This window comes from Phocoena sinus, chromosome 11 (genome assembly GCF_008692025.1).
Source record: "Phocoena sinus isolate mPhoSin1 chromosome 11, mPhoSin1.pri, whole genome shotgun sequence".
Taxonomy (NCBI): domain Eukaryota; kingdom Metazoa; phylum Chordata; class Mammalia; order Artiodactyla; family Phocoenidae; genus Phocoena; species Phocoena sinus.
Genome location: NC_045773.1, coordinates 59,910,392 through 59,930,011, shown reverse-complemented (window position 1 = coordinate 59,930,011; position 19,620 = coordinate 59,910,392). Strand labels below are relative to the sequence as shown.

Sequence of the window (19,620 nt, the reverse complement as noted above, 5' to 3'; positions counted from 1 at the left end):
CCAAGTGAGGAACTTCTGTCCTCAGGATATATTACATACTAGTCTTTATATGTTACAACAAAATGCACAGAGGATTGTCCACCCAGGAAGCTTTCTGAGCTTGGGTGTCCAAAGTTTTTACTGAGGCTTCATTACGTGAGCATGATTGATTCACTGATTGATTGCCCACATGGTCTTTCTGGCTTTCTGGCTATGGCCAGCTCCTACCCTAAGATTATTGGGTGTGACTGTCCCCACCCTGAGAAACTCCTTAGCATAAACATAAATCAGGTGTGTTCTAAGGGGCTCACCATGAATAACAAAGACACTCCTGCTATCGCTCGGGAAAGTCAAGGGTTGAGAGGTTACTTCTCAGGAACTGGGGGTTGGTGGGTGGCGGTTAGGACAGGTGGCCAGACCTTCTTTGAGCGGGCCAAATTTTTACACACAGCATGGTTAGGTAAACAATACCCCCCACCCTCTCCTAGTTCCAAGAGTCTAGGATCACATCTGGTTTTGCTCCCAGTCTCATCCCTGGCACCTAACAGAGTGGTGGGCAAATGTTGAGAGTTGGCATGACATAGAAGTTTATAGCGTGGAATTGGCAAAGTCCGAATTTGAATGTTGCCTCTTCTTTTCACTGAGTTGACCCTGATGGGTTATTTAACCTCTCGTTGCCTAACTGTCCTCATCTGTAAATTGCGGGTAATGATAATACCTATCTCAGAGAGTTGCAATAAGGAGTAAACAAATGAACATCAGTAAAGTTCCCAGAATAGTGCCTGGCACAGAGTAGAAGCTAGATAAATGTCTAATATTATTAAGTGCTCAATAAATAATTGCTGATTGAACAACTGTCTGGCACATGAGAGGTGCTTAGCAAATATTAATTGAAAAAATATAAAATAAGATTTTCTTCTTTAGCAGATTTTAAAATTTTTCTATTAACGTAGTACTAAATGTATTGATTTGGACATGTCATCAATATGTCTGATTTTCAGGTCTCCAATCAGCTATTATTCCAAAGATTATATAGCTCAATAATATGCTTAGAAAAGTACAAAAAAGTTTCAGAGTCTTTTCACCTCTCCAGCAGGCATTACCCGCAACCATAGGGTGAGGAGTTGAATTACACAGGGTTCAAGGTGTCTTCCAACTCCAACAAAATGTTATTTGTCCTTAGGAAAGAAACTAGATATAACAAGAGAAGACCATTTAACATGGAGGCATGAAAGCTTTGAATGTGTAAGTTTCCATTTAAAAAAAGGAACAAAGAGAACATTCAGTTGACTACCAAAATCCATCTTTAATATGTGAACACATAGATTTGAACTGTGGCCATGAATTTTTACTAATTTGATGGCCTTTGACTCCCTGGCAAATCACGCACTAAGGCCATAGAAAATTTATTTCAATCTGTGAGAAACGGTTTATTTTATCTTGTCACTTAAACTGGCCTGATGGAAGGTGATAGAATCAGTAATGTCTCCTTAAACACCTTCAAATAACATCATTAGCAATTAGAAAAAGAATCAAGTCTTAAAAACATTATGTTAGGGCTTCCCTGGTGGCACAGTGGTTGAGAGTCTGCCCGCCGATGCAGGGGACACGGGTTCGTGCCCCGGTCCAGGAAGATCCCACATGCCGCGCAGTGGCTGGGCCAGTGAGCCATGGCCACTGGGCCTGCGCGTCCGGAGCCTGTGCTCCTCAACGGGAGAGGCCACAACAGTGAGAGGTCCGCGTACCGCCAAAAAAAAAAAAAAAAAAAGTAAATATGTTCCAACCATTCTTCTTACCATGTTTATTTTCCAAAGATAGCAAGTGTTAACAGCTTGGTCTACATACTTCTATGCATATACACATCATAGAAAATATGTATCTATGCTGCTATGCCAAGTATTTGTAAAGTACTACTTTTTCTTGCCATTTTAGTTTTACCACAGGCCGTCACCCAGTTTGAAGAATTGGTTGGTATGGCGGAGGCCCTGCTCAAGGGTGGAGGAACCCTGTCCACGTCTGCGTCCACCCTCTGGAGAGCAACAAATAACTCCTCACCAGATTCATTTGCCTCCACATGTAGTAATTCTAATTCTAATTACAGTTCACCAATTTCCTTGAAAGCTGAGGAGGAGCATCACGTGGACGAGAAACAGGTCAGCTGGAAGACCATCGCATCTTTCTCTGGGATACAGTTACTTACAAAATTAAAATTACTGTACAACATAATCACTGTCTTATCAGATCACTTTATGTAACTTTAGGTCAATCATAATATTCTGACTACGTAAAACAGTCTTTTACAATAAATCTAATGTTTGTGAAATGAATATCCAGTTCAGAAAATTAAAGTCAAATGGTGGACAACAATGAAGTTATTAAACTAGGAAATTCTTAAACCAGTGACAGAAGGACAACTATGCATTAAAGGTTATAAAACTGTATCATTGAGACAAGGTGAATTTTAGGCTGTACATGCTGGCAGAACACAATTATTCTACTTTCCCGACTTCTCTTAATCAAGAAATAGAAGCTAAAAATACAAGTTTTGTTAGAATCGGTCTGGGAAATTATACCTTCAAGAGCAGTAATTAAATGCTCACTATCTAACATTCAGAATATTTGAATCTTAGTGTACCGGTTTCCTTTGCTGTGTAACAGATTCCCACAAACTTAGTGATTTATAATAATACAAACTTACCACCTCAGAGTTCTACAGGTCAGAAATGCGGTAAAATCAAGGTGTTGGCAGGTACTCTCCTTTTTGGAGGCTCTGGAGAAGAATCTGTTTCCTGTCCATGGGGGTTGCTGTAGAACTCAGTTTCTTATGGTTCTAGAGCCGAGTTCCCTGTTTTCTGTTTTCTTGTCGACTATAAACTGAAGGCCATTCCTGCTTCTAGAGGCATCCCCCTTCCCTGGTTCACGGTCCACTTCCATCATCTTCAAAGCCAGTCAGGGCAGGCAAAGCCCTCTCACTCTTCTATTCTCTCCTCCTTCCTCTGTGTCTTCTTTCTGCCTCCCTCTTCTCCAGTTAAGGGCTCATGTGAGTGCTCAATAAATGTTAGCCATTTTCATTATTATTATTAACATTTATGGTGTGCTTACTACGTACCAGATACTGTGTGTATATATTTATAAACATAAAGTTATATGTGTATGTAAATATACATATTCGTACCTGCAATAAAGTACACAAATTTTAAGTGTAAAAAAAAAAACAAAAAGGCATATGTGATTGGACTGGACCCACCTGGATAACTCAGCATATTTTCCCCATCTCAAGGTACTTTAATGACACGTACAAAGTTGATTTTCCCATATAAGGTAACGTATTCAAAGGTTACAGAGATAACGATGTGAATATTGTCAGTGGGCCATTATTATGCTACCATGCTTAGTAGGAAATGTTAAGTATGGATTAATCCTTAAAGCACCAAATCCAGATTACATGACAAGAATTTGTATACACTCTAGAACAAATACCTCATATATGTTGGGAATTATCTCAAAGTTAACATCTAACTCTAACCCCTGAAATGTACAATATATATTAAAAGTATCATACATCACCTTAAAGACTTGGTTTTGTTTTCTGGTCTGTATTAATTCAATGAGTAATATATTCCTCAGATATTCCTTTCCTTTCCTTTTTCAGTTATTTCAATTATTATTTTTAATTTTTTAGTTCAAGATTGAAAAATGGCAGATTGCCCGTTGTAACAAGAGCAAGCCTCAGAAGTTTATTAATGATTTAATGCAAGTGCTCTACACAAATGAATACATGGCCACACACAGCCTGACGGGGGCAAAATCCTCTACTTCAAGGGACAAGGCAGTGAAACCAGCTATGAATCAGAATGAAGTTCAAGAAATCATAGGTGATAATGTGTTTGTTTTATATTGTCACATGAATCTGAAATTATTTTACCATTCAACTTTAAGTTGTTCTTTCATTATCTTTTTTATTCTTCAAGTTTATTTTTCTATGAAAGAAAAATCTGAGGATAGCCTAAACCTCTTATGATATATGGGGAATTTTGTATAAAAACTTTACATTAAAAATGGTTATTAAAATAATAATGAATTTTATATCACTGAAAAGTTTGGATTCATAAAATTCATAGCTTTAGAAAAGTAAATTTTCAAAATCCTTTCCAAAAAAATTTTAGTAACAGTTTATGTCTTATTTTCTTTTTCTTATCTTGGTTAGAAATATCCCTTATCTTTTACTCAGAAAAAAACAGAGGTTAATTTAACCATCCTACTTATGGTTTTTAAGTTGATTAACCTCCTTAAATATAAAAATTTAGGTTATCAAGTAATTTTTTTGCAAATATCCAACAAATTTAAGGACTCACTGAATCACAGCTCTCTATATTTTAATAGTGCATCATTTCTTAGTTGGAAAAGAGTCAGTCAGAATCTGCTTTTTTCAACTGATGTTGGGAATGGGTAAATATAAATTCCCAGCATTTTGGATCAAGGGCACTTAGCATTCAGAGCAAGCAGCAAGGTTAAAGCTGAATGGTACCATAGGAAGACATATACATATGCTCTCAGTTTATGATATAGACTTTTGTTATCTCTTGCTTTGCTTTGAAAGATCTGCCTACAGATTCATCTATTTAAATATCTCATGGGTGTTGGGCTGCTTTTTCAAAATAGAGACAAAATTATAATGTGAATTGCTTGGTGTTTTATTTCAGTTCATACCTTAAGATGCAAAGGCCTGATAAAGTGGTTTTTTAAAATTAATCAATTTATTTTTATTCAAGTATAGTATTATATAAGTTACAGGTGTACAATATAGTATTTCACAATTTTTAATGTTTATGTTCCATTTATACTTATAAAATATTGGCTATATTGCCAGTTGTACAATATATCCTTATAACTTATTTTATACATAGTAGTTTGTACCTCTTACCCCCCTACCCAATATCACCCCTCCCCTATCCCTTCCCACTGGCAGCCACTGGTTTGTTCTCTGCATCTGTGAGTTTACATCCTTCTGACAAAGTGTTTTTCTGTGTTTTGTTGTTGTTTTTACAGGAATCACAAAACAATTATTTCCCAACACAGATGATGTTTCAATTAGGAGAATGATAGGGCAAAAGCTAAACAATTGTACCAAGAAGCCATATTTGAGCAAAAATCTGAACTCTCAGGATATTAAGTAGATCCTTTCGGTAAGTCTTGTAAATCTTCACAATCCTTTCAATGTAGCAAGAAGACACAATACTTGTATCTATGGAATAACATTTCCCAAACACTCTACTAGAGGAGACTAGAGGCCTGTGAGATGCTAATGAGTATTCCTGGGGGTGAAGGTAGGGACGGGGATGGGGATTTAAACTTGGGAAATGCTGAGTCAGTTACACGGATTCTCCTTTCCCAGAGCCTCTCAAATATTTTGATGCCCTTTAAATATGCCCAAGTGCACCAGAAATCTCTAAGAAGGGCATATAGTGTATAGTGTTTTCCAAATGTGTTTCACTAAGGAGGTTTTCTTTTTCTTCACACAACACATGTTAACATGTGGGGAGGGGTAGAAAGCAGCCAAAGGAGGGACACGTGGCAATTTAGGAAGTGCTTCTCTAGAATAAGGGAAATACAGACCTTTAGGAGGTCTCTGAGGTACATTAGTGCACTCTACCATCCCCATCCTGCTTCTCAACGTCTTTAAATCTTTAAGTCAGTTGTTATAGTTTGTATTTGTTTGATAAGGATTTTTACCAATATGTTTGTATTAAAATACTAAAAGGAAGAAATATTTGTTTTCAGTGAGTTCTAAAGAAAATACACTTTATGGTCAGGCCCTGCCTTAGGCAAGCCTGTGATGAGGAACTTTGTGTTTGCTTTAGCAACTCAAAGTCCTGGCCATTCCACCTGTCCTCACCCTTCCTCTCCTTTATTTTGATGGAAAATATATGACAAATATGCATTGTTGCGCTATTAATATTTTAATTGATAAACAGACGTATATGATAAACACATGAGGGCAGGTTTTCCTTCCATTTTCTTTACTTCTATCTTTGATTTCCATTTTGCCTGCTCTTCGCCTGAGACCATGTCACTTGTCTTTTTCTTCTGACCATCTTTTAAATAGGATATGGACCCACCCCACCCCCACCCACTGTTTTAACTACTGCCCCATCCTCCTTGAGGGTCCCTTAGTATGTTACTATTCAATTAAGGCTACCTCTGCTGAGGGTCAATAATAGTCTCTCTTTCTTAAAAAGAACAGAACAAAATAACCAAAAAACCTACTTATAACAGCTGAAGGGGAATTCTTTCTCTTGGCTCATGCATACTGGTAGACAGACCTGAAGATTTATAAAAGATAAACATATTTGTATCCTTTTCCTCCCCAAGGGATTAAAAATTTCAGTAGATGGTGAATCTCACAACTTGCCAGTTAAGAGATAATTGCTTAAATGAGCCCTTAGAACTTCTCTTTTGTTTTGTTTTTTTAATTGAAGTATAGTTGATTTACAATGTTGTGTTAATTTCTACTATACAGCAAAGTGATTCAATTTTACATATATAAAAATTCTTTCTCATATTCATTTCTATTATGGGTTATCACAGTATACTGAATATATAGAACTTCTCAGTTTGATGCCAGGCTATCCAGTTGTCCTGGTGTATCATGGCCAAGTTCCCTGTTTAAATGCCATGTAACCAGACCTCCAGGTCATAGGGCTGTCTTCTGGAGCACATTGTATTTCAGAGCTCTGCAAAACATCTTAATATCCTAACCTCTGCCTTTTTTATATCCCAGGCTGATGAGGGTAGGCATGAAATTCATCTCTGATAAGTCAGCAGAGTATTGAAGAAATTGAAGTTAAAAAGTTTTTATATCAGTTTTGCTTGTATCAGCCAGTCGCAGTGTTATCAAATCACCTGGCGATAGCATTAAATAAAATTGAAAAAAGGTAGGGCTTCCCTGGTGGCGCAGTGGTTGAGAGTCCACCTGCCGATGCAGGGGACACGGATTCGTGCCCCGGTCTGGGAAGATTCCCACATGCCGTGGAGCGACTAGGCCTGTGAGTCATGGCCGCTGAGCCTGCACGTCCGGAGCCTGTGCTCTGCAACAGGAGAGGCCACAACAGTGAGAGGCCCGTGTACCGCAAAAAAAAAAAAAAAAAAAAAAAAAAAAAAATTGAAAAAAGGGAGAAATCTTTTGTTATGAACACAATATGTTCTAGCGCCTTCTGTGCCTGAGCTTGGTTGTCAAGATAGATCCTTGGAATAGAAATGCATATATTTTGAGTCAGAAGTAGAGATTAACACTAGAATGGAATTTTTTTTTCAACCAGCAGATATCTTTCATTTGAAGTATAGCTCAATCCACATTATTTCAAAAGGACTGAGGAAATACACTGGGAGAGACAGGGTCACAGAAAACCTAATTCAGCCATGCTTGGTGAATGAGTCAGATATAGCACCACCTGGTGGAATGCTGCTATACTTTTCTCTTCTTGCTCATTTAACTAATAGGAGCCTAAAGTGAACACATTTATTCAGGCAAACCATACCCTTCCTCCCCCTGCCCTCAGAAGTATTTGGAAAAACAGCTGTCCTCCCATTACTATAAGCAAGGCAATAGGTACTGTGAAACCATGTAGATTTCTACAAATTCCAATACATCCAGGAAGCCCAGCAACCCCACCAGGGGCCCTGGTAGACTGTGCCCTCCACTCAGGACTGAGCTCAAAGTTGCCACTGGCTCGCATTTGAAAGGACAACCATTTCCCTGCTAAGATTCATTTCTGTGAAAGCAAGAGCTAAATCCCATCCTGCCTCCTTTGTCATCTGTTTGTTCTCACTCCTGTGACTGCCCTCAACTCGCACTCTGCCTAGAGCTTGATGTTGCCAATCTTTCTGACCTTTCTCCATTTCTTGTTTTCTTACGAGAGCTAAAGAAAATTTTATTTATAAGAATTACAGAATATTAGAAGATCACCTCTATAACATTCCACTAAGTGTTCTAACAGCCTTCTCCTGAAATGTCCAAAGCTGTCCCAGTTTACATAATCTCTACCATAATATTACATATGCATAACTTAAAGGTGATCTAACACAGCAGTGCTCAAACAAAGTGGGATGGATTTTGTCCTCTGCCCCTGAAAGAGGGGGTTTGAAAACACAGATATTTTGGGTTGTCACAACTGGGCGATACTACTGGCATCTAGTGGACAGGAGCCCGGAACGCTGCTATACATCCTACAATATATAGGACAGCCCCCACAACAAAACAATTACCCAGTTCAAATGTCAGTTCTGCCAAAGTTTAGAAATCCTGATCTAAATGATTTCCTGGTCACGAAGATGGCAGGGTAGGAAGCTCACCTCCTCCCACGGGGCACACCAAACTACAACTGTTTACAGAGCAACTGTCTATGAGAACAACCTGAAGACTAGCAGAAAAGACCTTCTACAACTAAGGATATAATGAAGGAACCAGAACAAGAAGGGTAGGAGTGGCGGAGTTGTGGTACAGTCAAGACCCACATCCCCGGGTAGGTGACCCACAAAGAGGAGGATAATCACAATTGCAGAGGTTCTTCCCAAGGAGTGAGGGGTCCAAGACCCATTTCAAGCTTCCCAACCCTAGGGTCCTGCACCAGGAAGGTAAGCTCCCAGAACATCTAGCTCTGAAGGCAGGGCTTGCGTTCAGGAGAGCCAGAGGGCTGTAGGAATTAGAGACTCCGTTCTTAAAGGGCAGGTACAGAATCTCAGATGCTCCAAGTCCCAGCTCAGCGGCAACAATCTGAAAGAAGCCTGGGTCAGACTCACTTGCTAACCTTGGACAGCCTCCAGGATAGGCAGGAGGCAACTGGAACTCCCCTGGAGATATAGGCACTGGCAGCAGCCACTTTTGGGAGCTCATTCTACCATGAGGACACTGGTACTGGTAAGCACCATTTTGGAGTCCTCCCTCTAGCCTATTAGCGCTGGGGCTTACCTGCCCACCAGCCAGTCAACCCTAGTCCTGGGACACCCTCAGGCTGAACAGGGGCCTGGCCCCACCCACTAGCAGGCCAGAACCAGCACTGGGAACCCCAAGCCCCACAGCCAGCATGCCAGGCCCCTGCACCACACACCAGTGGGCTGGCACAAACCCCAGGACCCACTGGGCCTTGCAGCCAGCTGACCTGGGACACCCTGGGCCTGCAGCCAGAATTGCCAGGACCCTGCCTCACCCAACAGTGGGCCAGCACCATCCCCAGGACTCCCCAGGCCATGCAGCCAGCTGTGCCAGGATGTGGCCCCACACACCAACAGCTGGTAGCTTCTGTAGGAGGTAGGGATTGGCAGCCAACTGGACCAGAGGCCAGTCCTGTGTACCAGGGCACCCACAGTAGTCAGTCCCAACACAACAGAGGGCCCACTCAGCCCACATGGGGGCATCCCTATAGCATATAGTTCTGGTGACCAGAGGGGAGTGTGCTGCTGGGCCCCACAGAATGATCCTACAAAGGGCCACTTCTCCAAGATTATGAAACGTAACCAACCTACCATTAGGTTACATACCACACAAATAACAAAGAGAATTAGGCAAAATGAGGTGACAAAGGAAGAAACAAGATAAAACACCCAAAGAAGAACTAAGTGAAGTGGAGATAAGCAATCTACCTGATAAAGAGTTCAAGGTAATCATCATAAAGATGCTCAACAAACTTGGGAGAAGAATGGATGAACACAGTGAGAAGTTTAACAAAGACTTAGAAAATATAAAGAAGAACCAAACAGAGCTGAAGAATAAAATAACTTAAATGAAAAATACACTAGAAGGAATCAACAGTAGATTAGGTGATACAGGGGAACAGATCAGCAAACTGAAAGACAGAGAGGTGGAAATCACCCAAGCTGAAGAGAAAAAAAAAAAAGGAATAAAAAAAAAATAAGGACAGTTTAAAAGACTTCTGAGACAACATTAAACATACTAACATTCACATTGTTGGGGTCCCAGAAGGAGAAGAGAGAGAGAAAGAGGGAGAGAACTTTTTTGAAGCAATAATAACTGAAAATTTCCCTAATCTACGAAAGGAAACAGACTTCCATTTCCAGGTAGCATAGAAAGTCCCAAACAAGATGACCCCAAACAGGTCCACACCAGGACACATTATAAATGAAATGACAAAAGTTGAAGATAAGGAGAGAATCTTAAAAGCAGCTACGGAAAACCAACTAGTTGTACACAAGGGAACTTCCATAACACTGTCAGCCAACTTTTCAGCAGAAACTTTGCAGGCCAGAAGGGAGTGGCATGATATAGTCAAAGTGATGAAAAGAGAAACCTGAATCAAGAATACTCCACTCAGCAAGGCTTTCATTGAGATTTGAAGGAGAGATAAAGAGTTTCCCAGACAATCAAAATCTAAAAGAGTTTAGCACCACTAAACTGCACTAACATTTACAAGAAATGTTAAAGGGACTTCTCTAAGTGTAAAAGAAAGACCACAACAAGAAATATAAAATTACAAAAGAAAAAAAAATCTCACTGGTAAGGGCAAACATACAGTAAAGGTAGTATATCCACCACTTACAAAGCTAGTAGGAAAGTTAAAGGACAAAATCATCTATATCCACAATAAGTAGTTAAGGGGTACACAAAACAAAAAGATGTAAATATGATGTCAGAAACATGACACATGCTGGGGAGGAAGTAAAAATGCAGGGTTGTTAGAATGTGTTTGAACTTCAGAGACTATCAACTTAAAATAATCACATGTATATATAAAATATATAAACCTCATGGTAACTAAAAGCAAAAATCTATAATATATACACACACAAAAAAAGAGAAAGGAATCCAAATGTAACTCTAAAGAGAGTCAGCAAATCACATGGGAAGAGAGGCAAAAGAAGAGCAAAGAAAAGAACAGAAAAAGAAAAAAAGGAAGAATGAAGGAAACTATCAACAAAAAGGCAGCCTAATGAATGGGAGAAGAATATTTGTAAATGACATACTCAATAAGGAGTTAATATCCAAAATATACAGAGAACTCATACAATCAAACAGTAAAAAAACACACAACCCAATTAAAAAGTGGGCAGAGCATGATACTATACATAGAGAATCCTAAAGATGCTACCAGAAAACTACTAGAGCTAATCAGTGAATTTGGTAAAGTAGCAGAATACAAAATTAATGCACAGAAATCTCTTCCATTCCTATACACTAATGATGAAAAATCTGAAAGAGAAATCAAGGAAACACTCCCATTTACCAATGCAACAAAAAGAATAAAATACCAAGGAATAAACCTACCTAAGGAGACAAAAGACCTGTATGCAGAAAACTATAAGACACTGATGAAAGAAATTAAAGATGACACAAGCAGATGGAAAGATATACCATGTTCCTGTACTGGAAGAATCAACACTGTGAAAATGACCATACTACCCAAAGCAACCTACAGATTCAATGCAATCCCTATGAAACTACCAATGGCATTTTTCACAGAACTAGAACAAAAAATTTCACAATTTGTATGGAAACACAAAAGACCCTGAATAGCCAAAGCAATCTTGAGAAAGAAAAACGGAGCTGGAGGAATCAGGCTCCCGGACTTCAGACTATACTACAAAGCTACAGTAGTCAAGACAGTATGGTACTGGCACAAAAACAGAAATATAGATCAGTGGAACAGGATAGCAAGCCCAGAGATAAGCCCACACACATATGGTCACCTTATTTTTGATAAAGGAGGCAAGAATATACAATGGAGAAAAGACAGCCTGTTCAATAAGTGGTGCTGGGAAAACTGGACAGCTACATGTAAAACAATGAAATTAGAACACTCCCTAACACCATACACAAAAATAAACTCAAAATGGATTAAAGACCTAAATGTAAGGCCAGACACTATCAAACTCTTAGAGGAAAACATAGGCAGAACACTCTATGACATACATCACAGCAAGATCCTTTTTGACCCACCTCCTAGAGGAATGGAAATAAAAATAAACAAATGGGACCTAATGAAACTTCAAAGCTTTTGCACAGCAAAGGAAACCATAAACAAGATGAAAAGACAACCCTCAGAATGGGAGAATATATTTGCAAATGAAGCAACTGACAAAGGAGTAATCTCTAAAATTCATAAGCAGCTCATGCAGCTCAATATCAAAGAAACAAACAACCCAATCCAAAAATGGGCAGAACACCTAAATAGACATTTCTCAAAAGAAGACATACAGATTGCCAACAAACACAGGAAAGAATGCTCAACATCACTAATCATTAGAGAAATGCAAATCAAAACTATAATGAGATATCACCTCACACCAGTCAGAATGGCCATCATCAAAAAATCTACAAGCAATAAATGCTAGAGAGGGTGTGGGGAAAAGGGAACCCTCTTGCACTGTTGGTGGGAATGTAAATTGATACAGCCACTACGGAGAACAGTATGGAGGTTTCTTAAAAAACTAAAATTAGAACTACCATAGGACCCAGCAATCTCACTACTGGGCATATACCCTGAGAAAACCATAATTCAAAAGAGTCATGTACCGCAATGTTCATTGCAGCTCTACTTACAATAGCCAGGACATGGAAGCAACCTAAGTGTCTATCGACAGATGAATGGATAAAGATGTGGCACGTATATACAACGGAATATTACTCAGCCATAAAAAGAAATGAAATTGAGTTATTTGTAGTGAGGTGGATGGACCCAGAGTCTGTCATACAGAGTGAAGTAAGTCAGAAAGAGGAAAACAAATACCATATGCTAACACATATATATGGAATCTGAAAAAAAAAAAAAGGTTCTGATGAACCTAGGGGCAGGACAGGAACAAAGATGCAGATGTAGAGAATGGACCTGAGGACACGGGAAGGGGAAGGGGAAGCTGGGACGAAGTGAGAGAGTGGCATGGACATATACACACTACCAAATGTAAAACAGGTAGCTAGTGGGAAGCAGCCACATAGCACAGGGAGATCAGCTCGGTGCTTTGTGACCACCTAGAGGGGTGGGATAGGGAGGGTGGGAGGGAGATGCAAGAGGGAGGAGATATGGGGATATATGTATAGGTATAGCTGATTCACTTTGTTATAAAGCAGAAACTAACACACCATTGTAAAGCAATTATACTCCAATAAAGATGTTAAAAAAAATGGGTAGAGGACCTGAACACACACGTTTCCAAAGAAGACATACAGATGGCCAACAGGCACATGAAAAGATGCTCAACATCACTAATCATCAGGGAAACTCAAATCAAAACCACAATGAGCGATAACCTCACACCTACCAGAATAGCTGTTATCAAAAAGACAACAAATAGGGCTTCCCTGGTGGCGCAGTGGTTGAGAGTCCGCCTTCCAATTCAGGGGACACGGGTTCGTGCCCCGGTCCGGGAGGATCCCACGTGCCGCGGAGCGGCTGGGCCCGTGAGCCATGGCCGCTGGGCCTGCGCGTCCGGAGCCTGTGCCCCGCAATGGGGGAGGCCACAACAGTGAGAGGCCCGCGTACTACAAAAAAAAAAAAAAAAAAAAAGACAACAAATAACAAATTGTGGAGAAAAGGGAACCATCATACACTGTCAATAGGAATGTAAATTGGTGCAACCACTATGCAAAACAGTAAGGAGAGTCCTGAAATAATTAAAAATAGAACTACCATAAAATCCAGCAATTCAACTTCTGGATATTTTTCCAAAGAAAACAGAAACACTATTTTGAAAGGATATATGCACCCCTTATGTTAATTGCAGCATAATTTATAATAGCCAATATATGGAAGCACCCCGAGTGTCCATTGATAGATGAATGGATAAAGAAGATATATATATGGCAGAGGCAAGGCAGATTTGGGAAATTTCCTGATACTTAAACAATCAATAAGTGTTACCAAAGATTGACAAACAGAATTGTTGATAATACTTTAAGATGGGTATGTGGGGATCATTAATTTTCCTTTGTGTGTTTGAGTTTTTTTTAAGTTTTGTGAGATAAAAATATATGTTAAATATTTTAGTTGTTATCTATGCTGGAATTCTTCTGAATAGATCATAAAATAATTCCTAAGTCACCTCAAGAATAATTGTTCTTATTAACAATTTTGTATTTTTAAGCAAAAATTTGTAGTTGACACAAAGATAAATAACTCATACTGTTATTATAACATATTATTATAACCTAAAAACTGTTAAAAATACTATAAGAACTCTAACATAAATTTGCTCTGTTTTTTTTTTTTTTACTTGCTTTTTATAGGTATTATAGTTACCTGAAACAAAAGAACCTTCAGTAGTAAATCTAACATTGGATTTTGCTGGAGACTCTGCAGCCTCCCTGGCAGTGAGCACAGGGACAGGTGCAGTGAGTGACAGGCTGGGAGAAACCTGCGACATTGTTGGGCCGCCCTGATGGAGCACAAGCTTGTGAAGAAGCTGCATGTAGATTTCACCCTCAGTACCAGTGAGGCATCAAACCAGAGAATTTCTAGCAGGCCCATGAGCATGCAATATGGTTTCTTGGAAATATGCACTTTCCCACCCCAAAGTGATCCTTTGTACAGCTAAACTAACAGGACAACCTGAGCTCTTATCCTAGCAACAAAAACTTTAACCCCTAAGATTCATCATTGTCCTAATGAATCCCTGTACGTTTATTATTACCAATGACTCTCCATTTTAGCTTTTGGATCTTTAGTATACGCACATGTTTGGAAAAGTAAACAGTGAAATAATCAATGTTCACAAACATGACAGCAGCAAAATCAGCCTAAAATCTGATAATCATATCTAATGAAGTAATAGAGTTTTGGCAATAAGATTACAGGATTATTCTGTTACATAAAATTGTATAAAATAAGAATCTGAAAAAATGAGAACAGCAAGACATTTTTATTTGAATATTAAACTATTCCACTGTGCTCCTGAAAAGAAATAAACCCAAGTTTGCGTGATTGCTAAAACAATGCATCAAGTTTTTAAAAAATCTTTTTTCATGTTTGTTTGTTTACATGCTTCTAACTTTTTATTGCCCAAAGTATATTAAATATGCATGTGTAATACAAAACATCAAACTGCTACATTGCTTAGTTTTAACTGATTTGTTTTCATAGTATCAGAAGAGAAAATAATTGAAAACAAAATCATATGGGTTTAGTAATCACACATATATACAAATACCATTTTGTAAATGAATAAAAGATAAAACATTCTTTATCAACAGGCTTCTCGTTTGATATCAGGTTGTCACACGTGACAACTGTACAATGTCAAGCCATGCTTCTTCAGTGCACAAGGCCATGTTCAAACTTGGAAAGGAGGATGAATATGATGGTTAAAAAGTCCAGCACTGTGGACCCAGGAACATTCCATAAATGTTGCTTGATAACAATGTGGTTGTACAAAATAAATATTCTTAAGGAAATAACTTATGTTAACATTTGCTACTTTTACTTAAATATAAATAAATCCCATTGAAAACATAAAAAGCATTTGCTTTTTTCTTATTAATGTATAAAATCCAGGGAGAAAATCATTTTCTAGGCTGATGGCTTCTTTACATAATACAGGGGTGCCTGTATCTTTTCGAATTAGTTTTGTCTGGGTATATGCCCAGGAGTGGAATTGCTGGATCCTATGGCAACTGTATTTTTAGTTTCTTAAGGAACCTCCATACTGTTCTCCATAGTGGCTGCACCCATTTACATCCCCACCAACAGTGTAGGAGGGTTCCCTTTTCTCGACACCCTCTCCAGCATTTATTATTTGTAGACTTATTAAAAAGATTTTAAAAAACCTAAAAATATAAAAATAAAAAGCTTCATATATTGAACGATCATATATGCTTGTCAAATAAGAGCTGAGGTGAATTTTTTTTAATTCAGTATCTGCAACGTCATTGTCTGCTCTCTGGGTTTCAATTTTGTGGTCACCTGATAGACCATCCACTGGAAGTGTATGTCCATGTTCATTCTGTGGGCTCTGGTCATTGTGAGGTGGAGCCTGGGCAGGGCTAATCATCCTGGGGGTCAGTAACAAATATCAGTGCTCCTGTTCCCTGGTTATAGTCAAATACAGGGTCAAAAAGTCAACATGTCTCAGGAAGTCCCAAATCTGAAAATTAACAAAGCAGTTAAAACCTACAGCTAACATTATACTTCATGATGGAAGACTGAATACTTTCCCTTTAAAGTCAGAAACAAGTCAAGAATGTTCATTCTCACCACTTATAGTCAAGATTATTTTGGAGCTTCTAACTAGTTCAATAAACCAAGGAAAGAAATAAAAGGTATTCAGGGGACTTGCTTGGTGGTGCAGTGGATGACTCCACACTCCAAACGCAGGGGGCCTGGGTTTGATCCCTGGTCAGGGAACTAGATCCCACATGCATGCCACAACTAAGGAGCCCATGAGCCACAATTAAGGAGCCCACGAGCCACAACGAAGGAGCCTGCGAGCCACAGCTAAGGAGCCTGCCTGCCACAGCTAAGACTTGGTGCAACCAAAAAAAAGAGTAAGTGGAATGTGCAAAGTCTTTAAAAATAAATAAATAAAAAATATTCAGATTGGAAAAGAAGCAAAAAACTCTCTTTATTCATAGACAACAAGTTTATCTATGCAGATGATCTAAGGGAATCTCCAAAAAGGTACTAGAACTAAAGAGTAAAAAAAGTGTAAAAAAAAAAAAAAAGAACTAAAAAATGAGTTCAGCAAAGTTGCAAGATACAAGATCAATTTACAGAAATCATTGTATTTCAGCTGTCGGGTTAGCAAGATGGCAGAATAGGAGTTTTCTACCATCATCTTCATCCATGGATGAGACTATCTTTGTGGGAGCCCAGGGGTCCAGCAGAGAGGTTCCAGCACACCACTGAACAAAATAATCCAAGAATAGATGGACTGAAGATGGTAAGAACAGTTTCACTTTACCCACATCACCACTCCCCCAAGGTGGCACAGCTTAGTACCAAGAGAAACCCCCTTGGACCATAATTTCTCCCATGGGGGTAAGTGAGAGGTAGTGAATGAGCTGGTCCACCCAAGCCATGCTGAACGCTGCCTAAGAGGCCCACTTCTTTCTTGCCTGCCCAGAATCCCAAGGTATTTGACATGGCTAGATAGGGGAGAGGCTGGGTGCAGGCAAGAGAGATGGGAATTACAGAAACCAGGACCCAGACTCAACAAAGGGCTGAGGGGGCTTCCCTGGTGGCGCAGTGGTTGAGAGCCTGCCTGCTGATGCAGGGGACACGGGTTCGTGCCCCGGTCTGGGAAGATCCCACATGCCACGGAGCGGCTGAGCTTGCGCGTCCGGAGCCTGTGCTCCGCAACAGTGAGAGGCCCGCGTACCGCAAAAAAAAAAAAAAAAAAAAAAAAAAAAAAAAAAAAAAGGGCTGAGGATCCTTTGTTGAGGATCCTCCACCAGGAGGCCTGCCCACCAGCCCCCTGGGACACCTCACATGCAGACCCCCACAAATAGGACACCCCCACTGGTCTGTTCATAGATTGTAAGAATAATATTGTTAAAATGTCCTTAAATGATCTACAGATTCAATTATAATCTCTATCAAAATCCCAATGGCATTTTCATGAAATAGAACAAACAATTCTAAAATTCCTATGGAACCACAAAAGCCACTGAATAGCCAAAGAAATCTTGAGAAAGAAGAACAAAAGCTGAAGACATCACAATTCCTGATTTAAAGTTATATTACAAAGCTATAGTAATCAAAACAATATAGTACTGGCATAAAAACAGACACATAGACCAACAGAACAGTATTGAAAGCCTAGAAATAAAACCACCCATATATTAACAACTAATCTTTGACATAGGCATCAAGAACACACAATGGGGAAAGAATAGTCCCTTCAATATATGGTGTTGGGAAAACTGGATATTTACATGCAAAAAATAAAATTGGACCCTTATCTTACTGTATACACAAAAATTAACTGAAACTAAATTAAAGACTTAAATGTAAATCCTGAAACTGAAAAACTAATAGAAGAAAATGTAGGGGAAAAGCTCATTGACATTGGTCTTGGCAATGATATTTTTGGATATGACACCAAAAGCACAGACAACAAAAGCAAAAATAAACAAGTGAACTGCATCCAACTAAAAAGTTTCTGCCACAGCAAAGGAAACTATCAACAAAACAAAAAGGCAACCTACAGAAGGGAAGAAAATATTTGTAAACCATAAACCAAATCTCTTTAAAGAGAGATTAACATACAAATATATAAGGACCTCATACAACTCAATAGCACAAAACCAAATAATCTAAAAATGAGCAAAGGACCTGACCTTATTTTTCCAAAGAAAACATATAAATGGCCAACAGTTATATGAAAAGGTGCTTAATGTCATTAATCATCAGGGAAATGCAAAGCAAAACCACAGTGAAATATCACCTCACCCCTGTTAAGATGGCTATTATAAAAAAGATAAGAAATAATAGGGGCTGGCAAGTATGCGGAGAAAAGGGAACACTTGTGCACTGTTGGTGGGAATGTAAATTGATACAGTCACTATGGAAAATAGTATGGAGATTCCTCAAAAAATTAAAAATAGAACTACCATACGATCTAGCATATATCTTCTGGGTATATATGCAAAGGAAATAAAATCTGTATCTCAAAGAGATATATGCACTCCAGTGTTCATTGCACCATTATTATGATAACCAAGACATGGAAACAACCTAAATGTCTGTTGACAGATGACTGGATAAAGACAATATGGTACACATACACAGTGGAATACTCTTCCACCTTAGAAAAGAAGGAAATCCTGCCATTTACAGCAATATGGATGAACGTGGAGGACATTATGCTAAGTGAAATAAGCCAAACACATAAGGATAAATACCACATGATCTCATGTGTGGAATCTAAAAAAGATGAACTCATTGAAACAGAGAGCAGAATGGTGGCTACCATGGGCTGTGGGGGTGGGGGAAATGAGGAGATGTTGGTCCAAGGGTACAAACTTCCAGTTATACGATGAGTAAGTTCTGGAGACTTAACATAGATAGCATGGTGACTATAGTTAACAATAATGTATTGTATACTTGAAATTTGCTAAGAGAGTAGATCTCAAGTGTTCTCACCACGCACACACCCAAAATGGTAACTATGTGAGTTGACAGATATCTTAATTAGTTTGATTGTGGTAATCTTTTCACAATGTGTAATAATATCGAAACATCATGTGGCACACCTAAATGTATACAATTTTTATTTGTCAATTACATTTCAATAAAGCTAGAGAAAAATCTGTTTTATTTCTGTAATAATAATGGACAATCAGAAATTGAAATTTGAGAAATCATACAAATTACAATACCATCAAAAAATATGAAATATTTAGCAATTAATCTGACAAGATATATAAGATAACAAGATACAAAATACAAGATACAAGATAACATCTGACAGTGAAAACTACAAAACGTTGTTGAGATAAGTTAAACACCTACAACAATTAGATAAACAAGAAGATAAAGCTGAAAGACTAACACTATTTGATTTCAAGACTTATTGCAAAACTACAGTAATCAAGATGGTGTGGTACTGGTGTCAAGATAGATAAATTCATCAGTAGAATATAACTGAAAGTTCAGAAACAGACCCACACGAATATGGACAACTGGTATTTGACAA

The 19,620-nt window shown here is 38.7% G+C and overlaps 1 protein-coding gene across 2 annotated transcripts in view; it reads left to right on the top strand.

The window, feature by feature from the left end:
* BEND6 (BEN domain containing 6) overlaps positions 1–15,356 on the top strand; it is a 33,139-nt gene extending 17,783 nt beyond the window's left edge. The window contains exons 3-6 of one of the 2 annotated variants that reach the window (XM_032649214.1): positions 1,912–2,132; positions 3,662–3,854; positions 5,029–5,165; positions 14,216–15,356. In XM_032649214.1, the coding sequence (XP_032505105.1) occupies positions 1,912–2,132; positions 3,662–3,854; positions 5,029–5,156 (542 nt within the window). In that variant the 3' untranslated portion in view covers positions 5,157–5,165; positions 14,216–15,356. Of the gene's footprint in view, positions 1–1,911; positions 2,133–3,661; positions 3,855–5,028; positions 5,166–14,215 lie in introns of those variants that run through there. The other variant, XM_032649215.1, reaches the window with a different exon arrangement.
* The last annotated feature ends 4,264 nt before the right edge of the window (positions 15,357–19,620 follow it).